General features: G+C 33.4%; 1 protein-coding gene across 2 annotated transcripts in view; it reads left to right on the forward strand.

The window, feature by feature from the left end:
* LOC126746338 (GAS2-like protein pickled eggs) overlaps positions 1–25,742 on the forward strand; it is a 223,629-nt gene that overhangs the window by 5,979 nt on the left and 191,908 nt on the right. For both annotated transcript variants that reach the window (XM_050454567.1, XM_050454559.1), the window contains exon 2: positions 5,040–5,362. In XM_050454567.1, coding sequence (XP_050310524.1) covers positions 5,189–5,362 — 174 coding nt within the window. In that variant the 5' untranslated portion in view covers positions 5,040–5,188. The remainder of the gene's footprint in view (positions 1–5,039; positions 5,363–25,742) is intronic.

Consider the following 25,742-nt stretch of genomic DNA (forward strand, 5'->3'; position numbering starts at 1 on the left):
AATTAGATTTTGGTTGATTGATAAATTTTTGAATCATATTTTAAATAGTAGAAATAAATTTCTTGTTTCTATTTTTTATTTTATTTTAACTTTAGGCATATACAAGGGTTCTATTCTTTAGGTCTGAAATCCACTAGCAAGAAATTTGGGATAGTTTTAATCAGGGGTAGTATCAGAGCTTAATAAACCCCATGCCTCAAAGAATTGCGACTGTTTTAAAAAATAAATATATGTTCAATATAAATGAGTTTACTTTCCCATTTTGTTGTGTTTATAGAGTAAGTAAAGCTTATTATTTGTTTAAAACTATATAACACTATAAAATTTGTCTTTTTTTTTGGGGGTATAAACAGAAATTATTAAGAATTTTCAATTGGGCCAACTGAAGTGAGACTGGGCTCGTATGTTATGAACAATGTAATTTACATGGCAATTATTCATAATGCCCAATGCCCGGGCAATTTAAGAAATATGATGCTATTTATCAAACCAGAATATTAACCCAAAAATAATCCAATTTTACCATTTTCTTTGGTTGGATATATAGGGTTGGATTGTTTTTGGGTTAAGTATGCTGCTTATGTATTTTTGAAATCAATTATTTTCTTGGGTATTGGTAATTGTTAAAACATAAAATTTATCTTGCTTTAACATATAATTTTAATAACGTTTCGGTCTTCATATTCTTGACCTTTATCAAATCTACAATAGACATTTTTAGATTAAAAAAAAAACACATTTAAAAGTTTTCAGCTAAAAACTTACCCTATAAAACATAAAAGTCAATCTAAAGGTGAGTAACATATACAGGGTGTTCCGTTGATCATGTTACAAGCTTCTATGGCAGATAGAAAACGTCAGAAGAAAAACAAAATTTCATATAAACATGGGTCCGGAAAAGCTTCCTCAGGGAGCTAGAGCTCTTTGAAAATAACCTTTAAAAACTAGTTTTTTTTTAATAGCTCTGGAACTACTTTAGCTACCGCAACCAATTTTGGGAGTAATTTACCTCCCGAATAAACGTACTTGTTAGTACGTTTATTCTTTTGAACCTACTAAATAAAAAAAAAATTTACCAGGGGCTTCAGAATCAGGGGAGTATTTGGCAAATTTGGGCCCATTTCTTTAAGACTTTAATTTCTGCCCCAACATGGTTTGGACTTTAGATAATGATGTTCCTATACTTTTTACATAAAAAAAGGTGCTCTTAGTAAAAGTCGGTAAATATCACCGTTTTTGTGGAAATTGACTAAAACCAAACTAAGATGCTGTATCTTGAATTAATTATTTTAATAATAATAATAATGCTAATTCATTGCCATTCTCAGTATTTTTTAAATTTGTCACTGTCAGTATTTTTTACATGATATTAATTCCCTTTTTATTACGGTTAAGTAATGGATTACACTTTTGCTGAATACGCCGATATGCTTTTAATTTATGGAGAAGTTCGATGTAATGGTAGAGCTGCTTCTGGACTATATGAAGAGTGGTTTCCCGAAAGGCGAATCCCAGCTCACACACTTTTTGAAAGAATCAATCGACGGCTCAGGGAGACTGGCTCTGTTAAAATAAAACGCCAAGATAATGGCGCGCAAAGGAACATCCGAATCCCGGATTTTGAGGAAGAAGTGCTTCAGCGATTTGAAGATAACCCATCAGTAAATACTCGAGCAGTTGCTGATGCGATGCATGTAAATCATGTTAGGGTATGGAACGTTGTTAATGAACAGCTTCTTCGGCCCTACCACCTGCAAAAGGTGGAATCATTAGGACCCAATGATTTTAGGCCCCGCGTGAATTTTTGCCAGTGGTTTCTTGACCGGTGTACGGAAAAACCTCAATTTCCAAAATATGTCCTTTTTACTGACGAGGCTTTATTTACAAAAGAAGGCATTTTTAATTCTAAGAATAATCATGTGTGAAGTGAGGAAAACCCTTGGTGGATGATGAATACCCATGGTATTCATTTTAGCAGCTATCAACATAAGTTTTCGGTCATTTGTGGGCCGGCATTGTTGGAGAACGCTTAATTGGTCCAATTATGTTGCCTCCTCGTTTAACGGGAAATATTTATTTAATTTTTTTAAGAAATGTACTGCCAGAACTATTAGATGATCTGCCCCTAAATATACGACAGAACTTATGGCTACAACACGATGGAGCGCCAGCTCATTTTCCACTTATTGTCCGCGAGTTTATAAATGAAAATTTTGGAAGGCGCTGGATTGGCCGCGGAGGCCCTGTCACCTGGCCAGCGCGCTCACCAGATTTGACACCCTTAGATTTTTTTCTTTGGGGGCATATGAAAAGTCTCGTATATGAAACTCCAGTCGAGTCAGAAGAAGACCTGGTGGCCAGAATTTCCGCAGCTCCTGAAGTAATCCAAACCACGCCTGATATTTTTAACCACGTCCACCTTAATATGGTGCGTAGATACAATAAATGTATCGACCGTGGCGGCCAGCATTTTGAGCAATTTATATTTTAAGTTTATTTTTGTAATATCAATTTTTAATAAAATTTGTTTACGTTTCTAAAATTGTTAATTTGTTGGTTTTTTAGTACACTTAAAATCATTTAAACATATTATGCCTCAAGGTAATTAAAGTGACAGTTAATTAATTTGAGTACCAATTTAATAAAGTGGCTACCTTAACTTTTTTTAAACATTTATTTTATATTTACGCCAGATTTTTTTTTAATTGTTTATTAATAATAATAGATAATTCATTTTTGTATCTCATAACTTGCTTTTCGTCAATTTTCACAAAAACGGTGATATTTATCATTTACCGACTTTTACTAAGAGCACCTTTTTTATGTAAAAAGCATAGGAACATCATAATCTAATACCCAAACGGGCAGAAATTAAAGTCTTAAAGAAATGGGCCCAAATTTACCAAATACTCCCCTGATTCTGAAGCCCCTGGTAAATATTTTTTTTATTTAGTAGGTTCAAAAGAATAAACATACTAACAATAATTTACCTCCCAAAATTGGTTGCGGTAGCTAAAGTAGTTCCAGAGCTATTAAAAAAAAACTAGTTTTTAAAGGTTATTTTCAAAGAACTCTAGCTCCCTGAGGAAGCTTTTCCGGACCCATGTTTATATGAACTTTTCTTTTTCTTTTGACGTTTTCTATTTGCCATAGAAGTTTGTAACATGATCAACGGAACACCCTGTATATGTTTTTAAGGTTAATTTTTTTTCAAGGTATTTTTTTTTAATTTATAAGCCGTAGGCCCAAAAGCTTAAAACACTTTACCATATGTATATTTTTGCACCTTGTATAAAAAATAACAGCCTCTGGTTCTGCCGAAATGTAGGCAAACTCTATAATATACTGTACCTATAAAAATAAGAAAAATTATATTACTTATTAGATTTTATACTTAAAAATTAGAAAAAAAAACAAAATATGAAACTAAACCTTTCAATATTTTCTCCCAAATTTATGCTATGGAATATGCGAATATGTCCTCAAACAGAAATAGCGCAATGCGAAAACTCCCATTTCTCTGCGATATTATGTCTCGTAATTTTTAATACCAAGGCTGCCAAGCGAGTTTCATCATTCCTACGTATGGGGGCGCCACCTCTTAGCTTCTAAATTGCTAGATAAAGCAAAGAACGGCTGGCTGCCGCGGTCACGAAATTTTATACAGTATTTGCGCATCTTTTCCCTTTTCAATCAACGGTTCTGGCTTTCTATATTACGGTGGCTTCGCCTGGTATTAATTTCCCTTTTCTATTTCTGTGTTCCTGTCCTAAATTTAATTCCTTTTTAGCTTTGATGTCAATCCACTCACTTTCGTTTCGTACTCGCTTCCTAATTTTTCCTTTGCCTTATTTTGATTTTCCTTTTACTAATTCTACGTAAAATGAAAACTAAAAAATTTTAAACAAAGAACAAACAATAATTAACCGGAGTTTAATTTTTTTTAGTATATATTTACAATGTACATAAGCTATTATTTACTTTAATTTGGTATTAGGTTCTTCTACATGCATGTAGTTTAATTGTTTTATTTTTAACTTTATATTTAACTATATATTTACGTATATTTTTATCATGAGCATTATTAATATTACTTTATTTTGCTGTACTATATTTTTACATTTTCACAGAGAATCTAAATTAAAAAACATATTTTCTAAAAATAAAAATAAGCGAAGACAATTATTTACGTTAATTTAATTTTTTATTTGTTCTTTTTAAATAATTTATTATTTACTAATTTGTTTAGTTATCCAACCCGTTATAAAGATAATATAATATTATTGAATTTTTTGCAAGTAAGTTCTTACTATTATATTTTTAATTTGATATTGTTTTTTATATTAATATATTAATTTAATAATTGTGTTTTTTTCTTTTTTCTTCTATTCTTTTTTTTATTTAAAAATTAAAAAGTTTCTTGTAAATGTATTTTGTGGATTTGTTTTTTAATAAAGTTAATTTTTCAATTCTAATTTTGCCCACATTATTTTTTTCATCTTACAGCTTTTAAAATATTTTAAAAATTATTTTAATATTCGAGATGAAATATTAAAATCAATCAAAAATTAAAATAAAACACAAAAAATTAATATTTAAAATTCTTAAAAATCTATTTATTCTTGAAAATGTTTGATGTGTTTTTTAAATTATTCTTAAAGAAATTAAAAATTTAAAAGATTAAGAGTAAAAGTTGTAAGCATGAAGAATTTCCCTTGTTGGTGCAATAATGGTTTTATAATTGTTCTAATAATGGTGCAAATCTTTGATTTTATTTTTAGCCTTTAGAATATTATCTTATAAAGCCTCTTAACAGTACTATTAATTTTATTGGTAAAAAGCTTCTTATGAGTTATCAGCGAATTGGGAATATGCGTTTTATTCAAATTTTTTGTTTGATTTATACGTAAGAGGTCGGCGCATTTTTGGTTAAAAAAATCACCTAAAAATCTCTTTCTTAACGACTTAAGAAAAATTAATTTATTTAAATCTTGCTCAGCTTGAGAAAAATTCTGACATTTCATATTTATCTTTTTCAGAATAAATTTCACCTCCTACCCTACGATGAACTGTTCGTCCAACGAAACCCTCCGAAAGAAAATCGAAACATAAACTCATATTAAGCTCTAAAAAAACTCTTTTCCTATTACTAAACTTTTACGTCTCAAATTTTATAAAAACAAACAAAATGAGTTCGGTCCTACTAGAAGCTCGGCCCTTCAGGCCTTTCAAATCCAGCGAGGAGTACCTCTACGCGATGAAAGAAGATTTAGCGGAATGGCTTCAAACCATGTATCCACACTTGAACATCGCCGTGGATAATTTTATGGAAAAGTTGGAGACTGGAGTTGCTTTATGCGAGGTAAGTCCCACCAGAACTCTGGTACTAATTGCACCACCTGGTACCGATAGACCGTAACTATTATAACTAGAATTCGGGAACGACCATAGATAAAGGCAACATTAGCATAACGCCTTGTTATCTTACGGAAACTTTCTATTCACGAACTACGGGTTTATGCGAGCGATAAGTGTACACTTAATCTATTCTCGAATCCCACCGGAATTGTCAAAAATGGCATTCGCTGACCGAACCGAATATAGTGAGTCACACACTTTACGATCGTTGAAAAGCTGATTTAAAATCTACATTTTGTTACAAAACCCATTTGGTTCCGGTCTTATGTTTGTCTTTTGCTTTTCTTTTATTGGTTGTGTATAGAATCCTATTGGGTGTACTTAATAGTATTCTGGTGAAGGAAGTGATTTTTCGTGGAATAAACGTTTTAAACGTCACGAAGTTAGTCTCTTATCAATGGCATACGTCAGTAATATTAAAATGTATCCTTATTTTTTCAATGTTATTAAACTTCCCGAAAGAAATCTGAAAAAATAAGACAAGAAATATTTTTTTATTTCAGAATTTATTGGATCCGGAATCCTCAGTTTTTAGTTATACCTTAACTAATAAATATTCTTTTCATAACCTTGAATAGGCTCTATTAGATGTCGGAACCAGTTGGTTACACAGGTTAAATAGTGTTCTTTAACTTGTCCTTTGCAGATTTTTTGGCCTATTTTTTTTTTTTTTTTTTTAAAGAAAAGAGACAGAACTGTTCACCGATAATAAATACCTAATAAGATTTTATAATGATCTATATTTTTAACATATTTTGAATCAACTGTCATGACAGTTATTAATAAGTTTTTTGAATGCGTCAAGATTCTCCATTTTCTCTTCTACTTTGAGCTTGATTGTTCCATATTTATTCAGGTTGAATGACTTATCCTTGGAACATGTTTTTCCCTCTAATTCGCTAATTTTCAACTCAAGGCAGTCCTTTTAATTACTGGTATGATAGAAATAAGACTGAATAGACACTGATTGAAAAAATCAGATAATGTCATCTTTTCTAGATTTAACATAGTTCATAATGTATCTTCTATCAGTTCCATCCTTAAAATTAAAGTTGTTCTGATATTCCGAGTCCATATGCTTTAAGAAGATAGATCAGAAGTCTTTTCAGGAGGCTAGAGGAATAATTTCAACTTAATTCCTGTTATTCGGAGCGTTCTTCTCTTCCTCTTATAATGAACTTTCAATGCTTTATATTTTAAATGTCCGGAACTTCTTGTGTTTCAGTTCCAGGTTTCACTTTCATTTCCCAACACCAAATTCTATCTTCATCAAGGATTATTCACCATCAAGCTTAACTTGATGTAGTTCAATATTCATCCAGTTTTTATTAAGTTAGATTAGGTTCACCTTGTTGTCGGTTAGATAAAAATATGCCTACTGGTCTTCTCAACTTCTCAAAACCATGCCAACAAGGTGCTTGTATAAACTTTAAGTTACATATATCAAGTTGTTTCAAAAGGTTTTTTTTAGGATTTATCTAATTTTTTGCTTTTATCGTACGTTCAGTTCTTAAACTTATCAATAATACACAACTCTTTTTGGAAAAAAAATTTTTGGAAAAGAAAACAAATAGCGAAGAATTTCTAATCTACAGTTCCACCTTGATCTCGGTGTTGTCCAATAATCTTTAAGCCAGTTTCTGTAGACTTTTATTAAAATCATATTTTGGTTAGAGTTTTAAAATTGTCCATTGCACATCTTCAAGTAAACCTTATTTTTTAGCATAGAGTGGCCCTTTTGTTATATGAAAGAGAGAAATGGCTGAAGCTTACATCTCTTAATCTCCTCTCTCAATTGTTTAAATTAATTTAACACTGTACGTCTTACTACTACTTTGTATATCACAAGTTTCTGATTATCTGTACCTAACTAGATTAGTTTTTCCTTTTTTTTATTATTTATGTGGTGAATTTTGGCTAGATGCATGCGATTTTCACTTGTGGACTTCACCTGCCCTTATTGTATCATGTCACATATAATATATGTAGTTGCACCTTTAAGAGATGCTGCTCAAAGATTCATTAAGCCTCATTTCTCCATCTATGATTCAAAGATTCAATAGAAAACCAGTCATAGTAAAATGCTTATATAAGATTATAACATCTAGAATAAGACTGTTTTTTTTTTAATACTGGCGGGACTTATTACTTATTATAATATCGTTCTCCTTATATTTTGTCATTATTTTCTTGATTTGTGTTTGTGTCATTCCATATCTTCTTTTGACATAATGAATAAACAAGACCCAGACCAAGAATGGGAAGCATTGAGAAATGTTATTAAGACGACAGCAGATCACCTTTAACTAACACATAACCCCATAAATCGGCCAAACAAACCCTGGATCACACAAGCGACCATAGAAGCAATTAACAAACGAAAAGAAATGAAAAAGAAGGGCACCCTAACGAGAGAAGACTGCGACCTGTACAAGAGGCTAAATAAAAAGATACAGAGACAATGTAGACAGGATAAAAACAACTACAATAAAAAAATAAGCAGGGATATAGAGGAACCTCACCCATGATACCAGAGACTTGTATCAAAAAGTAAGGGAAATAACACGCAAATTCAAACCAAAGACTTTCACAATTGAAGACGAGGACGGAAAGATAGTATGGGAAGATGAAAAAGTGATCGAACGATGGAGACAATATTGTGAGGAATTATACACCGAAGAAACCAAAATAGCGATCGAACAACAGAAAGAAAACACACAATTTGAAATGGAGGCCAATATTCTGAAATTAAAGAAGCTATAAAAACCCTAAAGCTAAACAAATCCCCAGGAAAAGACGGATTTCGTGCTGAGCTCCTAGTACTCCTAGATAAAAGTACTAGGAGACCCGGGAACCAAAATCCTACATGATATATGTAATAAGATCTGGCAAAGTGGTCAATGGCCTAGAGACTGGACAACGTCTGCATTTATACCTATTCACAAAAAGGGATCCACCAAAAAATGCGAAAATTATCGAACGTATCTCTAATCACACATGCCAGGAAAATCCTGCTTAAAATAATAGATAGACGATTGCAAAACTACTTAGAGAGTCAAATCCCTCCAGAACAAGCAGGCTTCGTTAAGGGAAGAGGGACTAGGGACAAAATATTGAACATCCGCCAATTAATCGAGAAAGCCCGGGAGTTCAATACCCTTATGCTCTTGTGCTTTATAGATTACAAAAAGGCTTTCGACTGTGTTCGATGGAGTAGTCTCTGGAACGTACTGAAAGAAATGGGAGTCCCTCCGCATTTCATATCTCTAATAACCAACCTATATGAAAATAACAATGCCATAGTTAGTCTCGACAATAAAACATCAAACATTTTCAAAGTACATAGAGGCGTCCGTCAAGGATGTATTCTACCACCGAGACTCTTCAATGCCTACGGTGAATTCATAATGAGACGAGCCCTGGAAAATTTTGAAGGAGGTGTCTCAATCAATGGTAGAAAGATATGTAATCTCAGATACGCGGACGACACTACCCTAATAACAAGAGATGAAGATGAGATGGTTACACTTATTGATCAGGTCGCTAATGAAAGCCGAGCTCTAGGCCTCGAAATAAATCTAGACAAGACCAAGTTAATGGTCATTGCCAGGAGTAACACCATACAGTTAAGAAATCTGCAAAATAGAATTGAAGTAGTAGATGAATTCATCTACTTAGGGTCCCTAATAAACAGCAAGGGAGGGTGTGAAACAGAAATAAGAAGGCGGATAGCATTAGCGAGGACAGCAATATCAAACTTATCCAAGATATGGAAAGACAGATCCATAACCAGAAACACGAAAAGAGCCCTGGTAAACACCCGAGTGTTTTCGATATTTTCGTATGGTTCCGAATCCTGGACAATAAAGTCGAGCGATAGGCACCGAATAGATGCTTTTGAAATGTGGTGCTGGCGGAGGATGCTTCGCATACCCTGGACTGCACACCGGACCATTGTGTCGATATTAAAAGAATTAGGAATCACCGATCGATTGTCCTCCAGCTGCCGACGCCGCATTCTGGGTTACTTCGGACACATCACCAGGAGAGACCAAGACAATCTAGAAAAACTTATCGTGCAGGGCAAAGTAGAAGGTAAAAGATCAAGAGGAAGATCCCCATCACGGTGGATAGACCAAATTAAAGAAATTACAGGGCAAGCCTTGCAGATAAATATAAGAGTAGCAGAAGATCGACAACAGTGGAGATAATCGACCCATCAGTGTTCATAGACATGACGTCACAACTCTTCAGGAATGAAGATATGACTAAGAAGAATATCTTCTTTTATATACTGCCTCGCATATCTGTCACTATGGAGACCTTTCACTCGATCTCTGTAACATGAGGTAAATTCTTTACTTGCAACTGAGACTGATTGTCGGTGCGTGAAAGACCACATGTAGATGGCCTCTTGGGTTTTTTACTCCACATCAAGGTTAATTTAGTTCTTTCATCATAGTTGTGAGAGCTTTAAATAAAATATTAAATACTAAGTGAAATGTAAAAAAAACCACACTAAATAAAATACAAGCGTTGGATTTTAGTAGGACATTCCCTTAAGATCTATAGCAAGTAGAACATTGTCTATGCTTTCACTAGCAAGAGCTCATAATATTATTTATTAAAACCAAAAATTGATAAGAGAACCTTGCCTGCTTTCCTTTGCTCTCTTTGCGGATGTTAAAACATTCAAATATATATATCAAAAATATTACTGCTGTCCACGTTTAGACTACTTCTAGAAAGGAAATAAATTTCTGAGAGAACCTCTTTTACTGTCTTTGCAGATGACACGTCATTCAATTATACACTTATTGATGCTCCTGCTGTCCAAGAGACATTAAGAGGGACAAATTTGAGACTACTCCTAGGAGGGAGTTAGATTTTTGAGGAAACCTCTATTAGTATCTTTGCAGGTTACTGAATATTCAAATATACAGATATTAATCTCACCGCCATCAAAAGTGACAAAGTTGAAATTACTGCTGGGAGGGACTTAGATCTAAGATTATATTTATCAGTCTCCTTGTAAAAAATTACCAAAACAATTTCCTGGAACCAGAAACAACCACTCTTCAATCCTGGAGCACTTGACGAAAAAGAATATGCAAATTGTTACTATTCAGATATAGATAGGCCATAAGGTAGATTTTGACAAAAACTACGTTGATTGAACGAATATAATTAGGGGAGTAAGGAACCTTCCTGTAATTTTATTTAGTAGATTGCCTGAAAGAGGCAGAAGCAGATAAAGAAAAATATGTAAGTTGTTTCTATCCATAAATATAACCTGATAGAGCCTGTAATTCATTAGCCTGAAAGTAGACGTGAGTTAGGAAAACTATGACGCAGACCTTGCTAGAAGTAGGGATATTATACTTCTTAGGTAGAAAGTGTGATGGTCCTGGAAGAGTTCACTACCTGGAAGAGGAAGCAAACATGTGTACGTCTTTAATGGATAATGCTACGTTATGGTATAATCATACTAGCATATACTACGCTAATATCAGATTTCTAAGTCACGTTTACAAATTGTTTACTCGTCTATTAACCCATTAACAAAAATTAAAGGGAATCTTGTTTACCTTCTTTTGCTTTCTTTGCAGACAAATATATACATATTTATCCTTATACTGCTGTCCAAGAGGCGTCAAAACGGACAAGGCTTAGACTACTCCTAGAAGGAAAATACGTTCCTAAGAGAACCTCTTTTACTGTCTGCAGATGACATGTGATTCAATTAAACTCATACTGAGCCTCCTGCTATCCAAGAGACATCAGGAGAGATATAAAGTTCAGACTACTCCTAGGAGATATTTATATCTAAGAATATATCTACCAGTCTCCTTGTAAAAAATTACCAAAATAATTTCTTGGAACTAGAAACAAGAAAAGGTGCACCACACAATCCTGGAGCATTTGACGAAGAAGAATATGCATATTATTACAACTTAGACATAGATAGGCCATCAGGTAGATTTTGACAAAAACTAGGTTGACTTAAGGGCTATAATAAGCGGAGCAACAGATCTTCTTGTAATTTTGCTGAAAAGATATTGCCCGGAAGAGGCAGAAGCTAGTTAAGAAAAATATGTAAGTTGTTACTATTCATAAATAGAACCTGATAGGCAAACTATGAGGCAGGCCCCACGTAAAGATATTGTACTTCTTAGATAGAAAGTGTGATGGTTCTGAAACAGTTTATTGCCTGGAATCGGAAGCAAAAATTACATATCTTTAGTGGATAATGCTACGTTATGCTAACCTCATACTAGCATATACTACACTAATACCAGATTCCTAAGTCACGTTTGTAAACTGTTTATTCAAATTAGAACCAGCCGCCTGGAAAATAAATTAGATTTCTATCAACCTGCAGAAGAGGTAGGCTTTCGTCGTGGATTCGGAACCAGTGACTATCTCCAAAGCGTTAAAGAGGCAATTGAATACAAAAGAGCTTTAGTAATGACATTCGTGAACTTCCACAAAGTATAAATACATTGTAAAATGCACTTCAAATGTATAGAGCCGATTACCGATATACCACATTCATCTACAAAAATGCAAGATTTATGGTAAATTTAGATGAGAATTTCAATCTCATAACCATTGAACGTTGTGTATGGCAAGGCAATATGTGAAAACAGTACAGTCATGGATAGTGCATTCAAATAGTTACACTGGAGTTAGATAGATATAAACACAGATGGCAAAATCCTAAACCACTTACATTTTGCAGATGATATAGCGCTATTCTCGGACAAACTAAAAGAAATACGACTGATGTGGCAGACCTCCAAGAAGTGTGTGAAAAAATCAGTGGAAAAGTCAGTATATCAAGGGATAACCAGACATGCAAACTAAAGAGAAGGCTCACTCTTTTTTGGGCAGTTTTTGGAATATTTAAACACGTTTTCAAGAGTGGCATCCAATAGTTTTTGATTAGTGCGTGCTACGAATTATGACATATGGATCAGAAACCCTGACAACAGCAACAGCTGAGCAACTTAAAGTTACACAGAGGAAGATGGAGATCCATGGTTGGTGTAGCCTTGAAGGACCACATAAGAAACGAGGATTTTCGCAGAAGAACCGGCGTGAGCGATGTCTTTGGAGCTATTGCGAAGCGGAACTGGACTGGCCAGTAATGACTGACCTAAAATATTTGCAATAAAAAATTTGGGTATTTAATAATATAGAAGCAGAACCATATAGATAATGGAAATTAAAATATGACGCCCACCATACGGGAGCAAAAAAAAATGATTAAGATCCCCATACATGGATGTCAATGTTGAGCTGCGCGCACAATTTTTATCGATTAGCATCGGAAATTTAATTCTTATGGCGTAGATTATTATAATTATTATTGTAATTTTGTGCAGGAAATGGCGACCAATGACTTGACTTTTTTTTGAATATATTTTATTTAATATGCAACAAAATCTCGAAAATGTCTACGTGATAAATCTCAGATCGACAATAATATTTTGTTATCGATTATTAAAATTATAATCTCGAAAGTCCATTTTCAGATAATATTCTGTGATGCACTGACAATATACAGAGCAAACGTAAAAAAGCTTCATTCTTCGAAGTTTTAATCTTGTAAAATTTGGGCGTGACTTAGTAAAAAAAACTCTTTAAGAGCAGTTTTAAATTTCAAAATGGCGAATGCCTATTGGATAATAATAAATAAAGATATCCGTCTCCATTGCATCATAATACGCCATCTTTGTCAAATCTAGAATGATGGATTGATGGGCGTCAACTGTAGTCAATAGTATGCTTTTACTATGATAATCGACAAAATGGTGAAAAAGACATGCGCTATTTCGAATTCATAATCTTTACGTCAAAAGATATATTAAAATAATATATCTTTTATAATAATTTTTTAATAATTTAGAGGCATTAGGTAACTGCCTCAGCTAGTAAATAAAGCCATAAATTCGAATAATGGTGCAATTAATAGAAAGATAATATATAATATAGTGTTATTATCCAATTAAGATAACATTAATTTAAATCATATAAATGCACCATAAAATCGATCTATTGAAAAACAACCTAAAATCTGTTACAATATGGGTCGCCGTAACCTTAACGTAATTTTTTCACCGGCTATTTTGATTTCCATATATGACCATATTAAATTGTAGGAACCTTCGGGGAGCCGACATATTGTTCAAAAGGACGTTTCATTTCTTTGATCATATAAATTAAATGAGTCACAAATAAGTGGACAGGGTTACATTTTTGTATTACTCACTGGATTTTGTTCGTATTTTTAATAGATATATAGGGCGTTTCCGTGTCACGTGATACGCACTTCATAAGTAGAACATCTTGTATTATATAATTTTGTATAAAAATACCACTTCCGGTTGTATCGGAAATACAATTTAGTTACTTTTAATGGAACAAAAATATTCTAAAGTCACTTTTGAATGCAGTTTATCGTTCCATTCAGACAAAAAAAAACGTTAAATCAAACTATATTAAATTAACACTTTTTAAACGTTCAATAAATTTTAAATTTTTGACCAACTATTGAAAAATGTCAAATAAAAACTATTTGTTTAACAGTATAAAACTCTTGAAGAATTAACAGTTAGATTCGTATTTAAAATTACTTAAATATAGTGCACATCTCTCAAGTACATTGAAATATAAGGTCAAAGACATAGCAAACATCAGATCTACTGTAAGAAAGAAACAGGAATAATAAGCTTTACGAATTGTTGAAAATCAAGTGAGGTTCAAAATTAAGAATGTCTGGAACTGGACTTTTCTTGGCTTTTATAATTTCCAATTTTTTTTAGAATGTCCAACTTATTACCTTTATCATGTATGGTAGTAGAATCTGGTTAAATTTTAAAAAGTTGACTATATTTTTTTAAAAAATATTCAACATTATGTGGTTTGTTTAAAAAAATATCCAAAATAATTCAAGCCATAGCTGAAAAGAATATTTCGATTACTTCCAGGCAGTTATATGAATTAAATCATCTCGTAGTGAACAAAGAGAGTAAGTGATTCAACTACCTGGGCGAATATTTTGATTACTTCCAGGCAGTTAAATGAATTCGATCATTTCACAAAGAGCAAGGAGAGAATTGGGCTGCAAGTTAACTCCCTTAAAGTTTTTTTTTTTGTTTTGTTAATGAACCTGAGTGCAATTGAACAGATTTGATGTTTCCAGTTCAGTTACCTGAAACAATAATTTCTTCCAGGGAGTTCAGTGAATTCAATTAATTCACAGTGGATATATACTGTGAACATATACATTTCCATAAACAAACATTTTAATTTATGTTCTTCACCCACTAATAAATTGTAAAAGTGGTAGAGAGATATTCTTGTATATGAGAGGGACAATGCTCAAAAAGTTATGTTCAGCAATAATTCATCAAGGGGAGAGGATGTAAGATAAAATATTCCCTTGTCTATGACTGGTTTGAAAAAAGTGGTTATCTGGAAAAACATTCAAAATAATTCAAGCCATACCCGAAAATTATGCCTTTTTCGTGACTTGAAAATGTAACGTATCAGATTGTCATCTCAGATACTGATTCACCAGCAACATTGAAGAAAAAATTGTCAAAATGCTCGGGTGTCAAACTGCTTTCATTTGGTCCGTCCCCCACTGTGCCCCTTAAAATCCCACAATTTTACAGGAAGTTTTGCCCATGTCTGTGCCAAGAATATAGTTTATATAGGCAACCTTTTTTGTCTCAAGATCTATGCGTTTTCCTGTAACTATTGGGAGCTAGTTTTAGTTAGTCTCCCTCATATTATTTCGGATTAAACCACTCAATATTTTTTTTTTACTTATGAGTTTTTGTGTTTCTATTTAAAAGAACTCATTAAATTTACATTATAAAGGGTGTTTTTTCTAGAGCCGGAGAACTTTAAATTGAAATTAAACACAAACTATTTTATTGATATGAACGAATTTGCTTTTATATTAAAGAATTTTTTTGGCATTAATATTTAAAAATGTTTTCGGGCATCTGACCCCCACGGCTGGCGCGTACGTGGCGTAATCTAGAGGTCCAATTTTCACACACTCTTTCCAATACTGCAGGCTGTATTTCGGCAATCACGCGTCGTATGTTGGCTTCCAAGTGCTCAAGTGTTTAGGGTTTATCAGCGTAGACATGCGACTTAACATAGCCCCAAAGAAAATAATCTAATGGCGTCAAGTCGCATGAACGAGTTGGCCAGTTTACAGGTCCATTCCTTGAAATTATTCGTTGCTCGAATGTCTCTTGCAGTAAATTAATTGTTTGGCGCGCTGTATGGCACGTGGCACCGTCCTGCTGAAACCACATTTCTGCAACGCCTGCAACGGCTTCCAATTGAGGCACAAAAAAGTTGGTTATCATGTTCTGTATCGCTCACCGTTTACTGTAACGTTCTGACCATCAGCATTTCTGAAGACACAAGGACCAATAATTCCACTGGCCCATAAAGCGCACCAAACGGTTAGTTTTTCTGGATGTAACGGTTTTTCGCCAATAGCTCGTGGATTCTCATCCCCCCAAATTCGGCAATTCTGCTTGTTTACATAGCCATTTAACCAAAAGTGTGCTTCATCACTAAACAAAATTTTCATATGAAATCGTGGATCAACAGCAATCTTTCCTTCCGCCCATTCAGCTAATGTACGGCGCAAAAGATGATCCTGGGGTTTCAACTCCTGATGGACAAGTTGAATTTTATATGCTCGCAATCCGAGATCTTTGCGCAAAATTTTCCATAAAGTGGATGGACATAAGTTCACTTGTTGAGAACGACGAATTGACACATTTGAATCATTATCAACACTATGCTGCACAGCAGCTATCGCTTGTTGCGTGCGCACTGTACGGCGTCTTACGGGATGCGTATTGTCGACTAGAGTAAAAGTATTGCTTAAATATCTCTCTAAAGGACGATTATGAGCACCATAAAACTCACGTAATGCCCGATGTGTTTCTCGAATAGAACCATGTCTTTCAAAATAAATTTGGAAACGTTGCTCCGGCGTGAGTCTGTTCATGATGAATTGCCAAACCAAACTAATCTAAAAATTACCCAGAACTGTCAGATCGGCTGTCATAAAAAACAGTGTTGCCAAATAAAAGTTCTCCGCCTCTAAAAAAAAACACGCTTTATATAATTGTTAGACTGGAAAGAAAATTACTAAAAATGCCTACACTATCTATGTGAGAAATCAGGAAAGTCCAATCTTCCAGTTCTAAATTTTAAAAGAAGTTTCAATTTTAGTAAAGGAAGCCGGATCTGGAAATCCACAACAAGGTGGTAAATTGACTTTATTTGTATTTTTAAAGATTTCGCGACCTTCTCGACCATGTGCTCGACAAAGATAGTTTTTCTATTATTATTGAAAGTATATTAAAATCACAATTAAAAATGATATACTTGAATCTGTTGCAATTTTGTAGATGAATTCCAAGATGCATGTGATTATATGTATCTAGAGACAAATTCTAATTATTATCAGGTGTTTTATAAACAGTTGGAATTAAAACATAAAAATGCTTCATTTCAACAGCCACGATGAATGAACTAAGCTTTATAATTAATTTTTTTAGACAAGGTCACAATACCTTCAACATTACTGCCTGATATCATAAAAAACATTATAAAATGACAACTACTTAACTGCTGAAAATACCCAATGCACAATGCTATTTTAAAAATGCTGTGTGTGTATTTCCTGTCTATACAAGCTAATTAATTAAAATAAAAACAATTTTCAAGAAAATAATATATAAACAAAAGTGATTCAAAAAATAAAAAGAATTAAATTAAAGAAAGGGAAAAAAACAGGAAGAAGAAGAAACAGTACTATGTGTATCATACTAACAAGTGACATTATCATCTAATATCCAGTCGTCGATTCTACATTCAATTTTGTTATAGGGTTATAGAGTTCTACGGGAAGTTGATTATGATTAGGATAATACAGCCAAAGTTTACAGAATATAATAAAAACTATAAACTGTAAACTTTGATACAGCCACCACGAATATACTACACGTAGCTGATCTGATATAGTAAGGTGTGACTGAATCAATGTTAATTTAAAAAAATAATTTAAGCGACTAATTGTTTGGAAAAAATTATTTATTAAATTTTGATGAAAATAAGTTTTTAAAGTTTGGCTAAAGCTCAAATATAGCTTCTTTCAAAAGTTTTTTTATTGAATTAACCATTTTCACAATGACAAAAGTTAATTCAAACGATTAATTTTTTTCGGTGTCGTAATAATAAAAATATAGTCTAAAGAGCTGTTGGTTAATTGTTTTAATTGGTTAAAAACATTTTGACATTTAACACAGCCCTTTATATGGGAAACATTTACATATATTGACACTTCAAATTTATAATATGTGAAGTAAGTGACACTGTCAAGCTTGACATATGACGTCTCTTATTATTTGAGGTTGTCAGGAATTTCAACATTCATCTGACAAACTGTGAGTTCATCATCATCCGAACAAGATAATTTAAATAACTTAATTAAACTATGATAATTTAAATAGAAAATAAAAGAAAAATCCGAAAATGTACAAAAATTAATTTTTTCGAAGGTCAAATTACATAGTAATTTCATCTTCCATAAAGGAAGAAACTTTAATAACTTTTTAAAAAATTTAGGTGAGTTGGCAACATTTTATGAATATAAAGGGTGTTTTTGTAGAGGTTTGGATTTTAAGTTGTCAAAACTGTTTCTGGTGATTGTTAATTTGACAATCATAGTTCAATTCGCGAAACTTACCGTGCGCTGCGTCCATTTTACGGTCGACATAATCGGCCATCCGAGCAAGTTATTCGAAAAACCATGGATCGTTTTCGTACCACGCATACTCTAGTTGATAATACGCATCCACAAAGACGCCATACAGTGCGCACAGAAGAAGTTATTGCTGCTGTGGAGCATAGTGTTGAAGAGGACCCAAATGAGTCGATTCGCCATCATGCACAACAATTGGGACTGTGCCCATCCACTTTGTGGAAGATTTTGCGGCAAGATCTTGGCTTGCGAGCTTACAAGATCCAACTTGTGCAAGAACTGAAACCGCGTGACCATTATGCGCGCCGTACGTTCGGTGAATGGGCGGAAAATAGTATTCAGCTTGACCCATTTTTTCAATTCAAAATTTTGTTCAGCGATGAGGCTCATTTTTGGTTGAACGGCTTCGTCAATAAGCAAAATTGCCGAATTTGGAGTGGAGAAAATCCAGAAGCTTTTGTTGAGACGCCCTTAAATCCATTAAAAGTCACAGTTTGGTGGGCTTTATGGTCAGGAGGAATCATTGGCCCATATTTTTTTTTAGGTGATAACGACCAGAATGTTACAGTCAATGGAAAACGTTATAGAGCCATGATTGCCGACTTTTTTGTTCCTCAGTTGAACCGACTTGATGTGGCAGAGCTTTGGTTTCAACAAGATGGTGCAACATGCCACACAGCGCGTGACACTATCAATTTATTGCGGGAAACATTCCATGATCGCATAATTTCACGCAATGGACCTATGAACTGGCCTCCACGATCGTGTGATCTCACACCCCTGGATTACTTTCTTTGGGGATATGTGAAGTCACATGTCTTCAAAGATAAACCACAGACGTTGGATCACTTGGAAGCAAACATTCGCCGCGGTATTGCCGAGATACGGCCCCAGATGCTTGAAATCATTTTTAAGCACTAATGGCATAACAATATCTTTTAAATAAAACCAATACCATGTCAATAATTTTTTTTTTATAGTTTTCACTTCAAATTTGTATACCTCTCAAAAAAACACCCTTTACTAGTATATGAATGAATATTTCGAAAAGCTTGAGCTTTATTATCAACGTTGCCGGTACGAAAATATTTTAGTAAAGTTTTCTAATCGCTGTGTGGTCTATATCAAATTATTATAATTAGGTAATTAATTTAAAATGTTTTAAATTAAAACATAAAAAAATATGTATTAATTTTTAAAATATATTAAACAAATTATATTTTTTAATTGTGCGCCGCTGTTAACCAAAGATGCTCTCTCACTGTTATATAATAAATCTTTGCTATGGCCATTTAACAGTGGCGTGCTTGTATAAGATTTTTGTCTAAGTAATAATATCTAAAATTAATTTTAAATAGAGAAAAGAGAAAATGCTGAATTTATATAAAAATTTATTAGTTTAGGTGTACTTAGCACAGTAACTTAAAAATATCATATAATTAAACTCTATTTTTGGATAATATTCCTTAAGTAATAAAAAACTTCTGTTTCAGTAGAGAATTTTATTTAATGAATTCACTTATCATCAAATTAGAACATAAGTAAATAATCATAATACGTCTCTATGTTGTAGTAATTATTTCAAGTTTGTTTAGGTTCGCTAAAGCTTCTCGCTTCACACTGACGTAGTCTTTTAATATATCAAAAAACCTAATTATATAATTTGTTACTAGCTGTTTTACTATTCATACTTCATCCTCATTTATAAAAAAATGTTAACGTGAGTCCTGCGAAAAATCCTTCAAATTGAAAAACTATGAAACTCCGCAATACACGATAAATCAAATAAGATTTAAAAAATCTATGTTGATTTATTATAAATACCAAAAAAGGCTATTTGAAGTGCTCCACTAGAAAAAACACAACCTAGACGACATTGAAATTCTGTTAATAGTAATCCTACGATCTGCCTTTGGCCTATGAGTCATCATCATACGTGCAACCTTAGATCGCAATCATCGACCATATCTTTCAATTCAATTTATTTTTGTCAACGGCAAAAAAATTGCATATCAACTCTTATGACTAGTATCAATTTGTAAACCTGCTTATGCGCACCCACTAATTAAACTTACTCGTGAAAGTGTTAAATCCAATTTTTATTGATTTATTACCGAGATTAATCTGATAATTATTGTTTTAATTGTAGTTAAATAGCCTGTAAGTTTTTTTAGTCTGTCTTACGGTCTTTTTTGTTGCTTGTTATAGGCAAATGCGTTTAAATATTTATGATCCATTATATACGCACCTGTTGCTTATCGGAAAAGCGTTTTAATTATAGTGATCTGGTTAAGTAAACATGAACTAATGAATACTTAATTGGGTTGTTTTCTTTATTTAAAAAACCCAACGCCACTGGAAAATTTCGATAAATCAAAGACATTCATAATTGTCCGTAATTAACTTCGTCACCAGAGGCTTAGGTTTCTGATCCAAGCCGGAGAGATATGAGTTAAAAATATCATATATACGTGCTTTCACCATACAGCCTATTTGATATAAATATATTATCTTAATTTTTTTTAAATGTCTTTGGGCAGTAGATTATATGCCTTATAAGTGAAAATCAAAGTTTGAGATTCATAAAAGATTTATAGTTGTCACATATTTTTGATGACTTTTCGCTTGTACGTCAATCGATTTGATTTTAATTGGTACAGTTAAATGGATAATTGTATCCTGCTTACAATAATCACACGATGGGGGTTTCCATTTGACACACTAAAGTGAGGTTACGTGATTGACAAACTTTTATTAAATGCAAAATTGAACTTCCCACTGTATATGCAAACCAACGTGTTTTTTTTTATAAAGAAAGTTACTAAAAGTGCCTTGTTTTTAAATAACAGAACTGGATAGAATCAAAAACAGAAAAATTTTAAAATCCCGATGTGTACTTGGTGAATTTTGTTAATTTCAAAATTAGTCGTATACGAGGTTTGTCAAAAATTGTGAATGTTCTCTTAAGAGTAAAGTACCTCCATTTTTGAGAATACCGAAAATTGTTTTAAAGAGACTCTAACTGACTGTTAAAATGAACTAAAAACGATATTAAAATATGAAATAATATCCTGGTACTTTGCAAAAAAAAAATAAGTAGTCCAATTAACTACTTACGCAATGTATAGAGAAACAAAATCAAATTTTGCAAGGTTATAAAAAAAATGTTTTAAAGTTTATTGTTTATGTTTAAAAAAGTTTCATATTATTATACAGCACATAGAGAATATGAGATTATAAAATTAAGATTGTCATCAAGAAATTTGCTTCTAGAGTGCTCAGAAATGTGGTTTTCACTAATCGGTTTCATTTTTCCATCTCGAAATATCAGTAGTCAAACGAATCCCTTATCCTGTGGAGACCTATCAACAGGGTCAGAATGGTAGAATCATAGACAAATAAGGTATTTTTTTCCTGTATGCCTAAATTTGTCCGATAATTGACATACATGAGAAAAAGAAGACCAATAGGACCCAAGGCAGATTCCTTTGGCACCTCCCCAGGTTATCTCATGATTTTCTGAGGATTTAGAACCTACAAAAACAGGTTGACGACGACCCTCGAGATAAGAGCAGAACCAGGACTGTGCTACGCTCCTAAAGACATAATGGTGGATCTTCCAAAGCCGAACCTCATGGCTAATACAATCAAATACATTTGAAAGGTCCTAAAACATCCACGGCCGCGAAAACATTACCTTCATTTATTTGAGCCAAGAAATTGTTAATCGCGTCATCTATATTGCGGCCCTCTTGAAGGCCATACTGAAAGTTATTGCCTTTCAGTGAATGTTATTGGCTTTGAGAAAAGACAACATGAGAAATCCAATTTTATCTTACTTTATTACTACCTATCTTACTTCTTTACTCTATACTTTAATAAAGTAGAAAGAACAAAAATGGGCCAAAAGTTCTTTAAAATTTCCATCCTTTTTTACTTTGTCCAAATCGATAGGTAAAAAGAAGAATGAATTTTGAACTGTTGTATTTGTAAGTGGCTAAATTAATATAGTAAGATTTTGGACGATAGCGCAGTATTGCGTTTATCAATATTGATTGTTGGATTTGGAATAGGTTTGTTATTGCTTTTATGGCAGATATCATTCACTATTGTTTGAACTCTCGTTCAGTCGATCGAATGAAACGTTGGACAGCCAGTATATGCTTTCTGATTGTATGAAAGGAACGCAGATTGCTATAAGAGATATTAAGCCCTGTTTCAAGCCAAGATTTTCTCGCGTAGGTCGAGTAAAGTCTTGGCAAGTAATTGGCCACCTGGGTGTCTTTCCAGCTAAAAGAGGTATACCTAAGTTATGAACATTTTTATAATGTTTCCTACTAAAGATTTGTCTGCATCGTAGCCCTGTTTTAATATTTCTGAGGGAGTTTTTAACCTTACACATAATAGCCTCGTGGTCTGACAATGCTGTATTAATAACAATGCAGTTTAATTTAGAATGAGTAAGGTTAATTTAGCCTATGTATTTAATTGTAGTGGACGAATATTTAGTGACACGAATTGCCGAGTCTACATGTATTTGCAAGTCAAAGGAATTAAGCATATTGCGTAAGCGGAGAGTTCATAACCTCGAATTTGAAATTAAGAGCTTCCATAATAATTATTTTTGCTGAGCAGGAAATTTAAGATTACACTCCAGACCGAAAGAGACTCTTCGACGACCGAACTCTGCTCAAACAAACATCATTAACCAGAATTATACAGCCGCCTTAATATACTTACTCGAGACCTACAAAACTTAGGTACTACCGAATAATTAAGTAGGACTATCAATTCATTCCACTTCAGAATTGAAAATTTTTCTATATAGCTAGAGTGAGTTAAATAGTTTATGTGATTATTCCTCTGGGTACAGAGTATCTCACTGAAGGTCATCGAGGAATAAGCAGGATACGAAGACAAATCTATTTGAGAGTCCCTAGATTCCGAGTCTCTGAAAAATTGTAACTTTCAAGATTCAGATCAGACATATCAATCAGGTAGAACATCATAAGCCTCTTGTCGGCAGGAGCGGGATCTGTGCATTGCACAAACATGTATAGCATCAATATTGGCATGGGGTGACATTTCCCTATTATGACTTGGAATATTACTTTTTTATACATACAAGAACAAACGATGCCGACCTACTTGCAGTGAACGATCAAAATATCCGGAAATACCCGGCGCGCCGTCCCGTATCGTAACATTTCGCATATTAATCGACGTTTTACCTTCGAAATTAAAAATTGGCGCGGAGCGAATTGACTTCCCTAATTCTAAGCTATCAGAACCTTGATGTATGTTATGTCACGCGTTATAAAGTTATATTCAAGTACCACTATCTTTGTCGCGATCTCGCTAAAAATCGCCGGGCAAATTACAAAGCGCTCGCGGTTTTACCGTTTAAGCGCTTTCGGCGCAAAAGCGAGTAGGAAAACGACAATAATAATAACCGTGCGCTTAAGTTATTCCTGATGTTATCATTTATAATTTTTCTAATGTGCTTATAGAGCTACTTATAAACATTCCAGCGAAAATCGAAATTTAAGACAATTTTTTCCATTAGACTAGGTTGAAAGAACCTTGCACAAGTCTTTATTTAGCTCCCGCCTTCATTGCACCCGTCAAAGTTTCTACTGCCGATTTTTAGTTCGATCATTTTATCTAGTAAAGAGGCTCCATATAACAGACTGGCACCGTCTGTTCAAGATCGTATAAAGCAAATGAAACTGGATATTATCTAGCTTCATTAGATAGCTGTCGGCCTTGAGATAGTCAACATTTCAGTGCGTAAAAGTGTTGGGCGATGTTCATTGATGTTTTTAAAACATTGATGTTTTCATATTGATGGTCGATATTTTGATCATATACATCGATGTTTATTATTTCTTCAAACAAAAATGACCAATTAAAATTATTGGAAATGTTTTGGTTTGAAATATTGAACGCTATCGATGTTTTCATTTAATATACATATAATTATCAAATAGTGATGGGCGAAACAAAATACTTTAGGGAATTGAATACTACTCGATTCCTTTATCTGAGTATAGTCCCATTACTACTGTCACATATGTAACGGGGGATTCCCTTGTTACATCTGTGCTATTCTGCTATTAGTGAATATCAGTTTAGATTGTTCAGTTCCGTTCCATCGATTCAGAAGCACTTAAGTTGACCATTTTGTTCTCAGGTGATTGTTAATTAGAAGATTTGTGATTTATTTTAACGTTAAATATCATTAAAATATTAGGAAAGTTACGTTAAAATGTTTATTAATCTAGATGTTTTTATTTAGTTATTTAGTTTAATCGAAACATATCAATATCAAAAACAAAAACAGAACTTCTAACAAACTTTCAACATAAACAAAATATGATTACATTTCAAAAAACAAAAATAAAACTTTTAACCTAAACTCTGACTAAAATAATATCGTCAATCTTCGTCACTTTCACCAGCCATACAGTCACTACACATGTAGTTGGCATATTCCAAACAAATAGGTTTGTTACAGTATGCACAGCTAAATCTCGTAGGTCTATTTTTCTTTCTATTACAATAAAAGCAGCGTCGTTTTATGTTTGCGGTTTCTGGTTTGGGTAACTCTTCCTGCAGTGGTAAATGTAAAATTTCTCTAAGGCGAAGTCTAATGGTACGTGGTATCCGATTATTAGTAGCTCTTCGTCGTATGTGTCCGTCTAGTAACTGCATACCAAGATTCTCCAGAAATATTCTTCGAGGTGTATCATCTATATATTTTGAATTGCTCTTGAAAATAACGAAGGAGTTTATTCCAGCTATATTAAGTTGCATAAAAAATATAACCATTGATCAGTGACGAGTAGCTCTGGCACAATCATAGGCCGCACACATCTTGTCCACTGTATCAACCCCACCTTTAGTTTGATTGTAATCAACTATTATTTGTGGTTTTCCAGTTTCTTGGTCTATTTTGTCTTCATTATGGTGCATAGTTGACAACATAAGCACATTTTTATTTTTATTGGGAATATACGATACTATGGTTGCTTTGTCTTGAAATGCAAACATGCTTGTCTGGTTAGGTCGTTTAGCAGGTTGGACAAATTCAAGTGGAAGTTCTCTTTTATTCTTTCTAATAGTACCAAGAATCGTGAGTTTATGATTTGTTGAAAGGGCGTTAGCAACAGCCATGCTGGTAAAGAAATTGTCCATGGTAATGTTTCTGCTGCTTCCTGAGAAGGGGTGACAAATACGGGAAAGGAGGGAAACATTATCAGTTTGAACTTTATAAGGTCCAATCGGTTGTTGCCCAACATAAATTTCCATGTTTGCAGTGTAAAACAATTTTGCATCCACTAAAGAATATATTTTGATACCATATCGGTTAGGTTTATTGGGCATATATACTCGAAACCTGCATCTCCCTCGGAGTGCCACCAACATTTCATCCACTGTTGTGAGCTCGGAAACACAAAAATATTTAGACAAATTAGAATTGAATGAATCAAAGATCTCCCGGATCGGTGCT

This window comes from Anthonomus grandis, chromosome 2 (assembly GCF_022605725.1).
Source record: "Anthonomus grandis grandis chromosome 2, icAntGran1.3, whole genome shotgun sequence".
Lineage (NCBI taxonomy): Eukaryota > Metazoa > Arthropoda > Insecta > Coleoptera > Curculionidae > Anthonomus > Anthonomus grandis.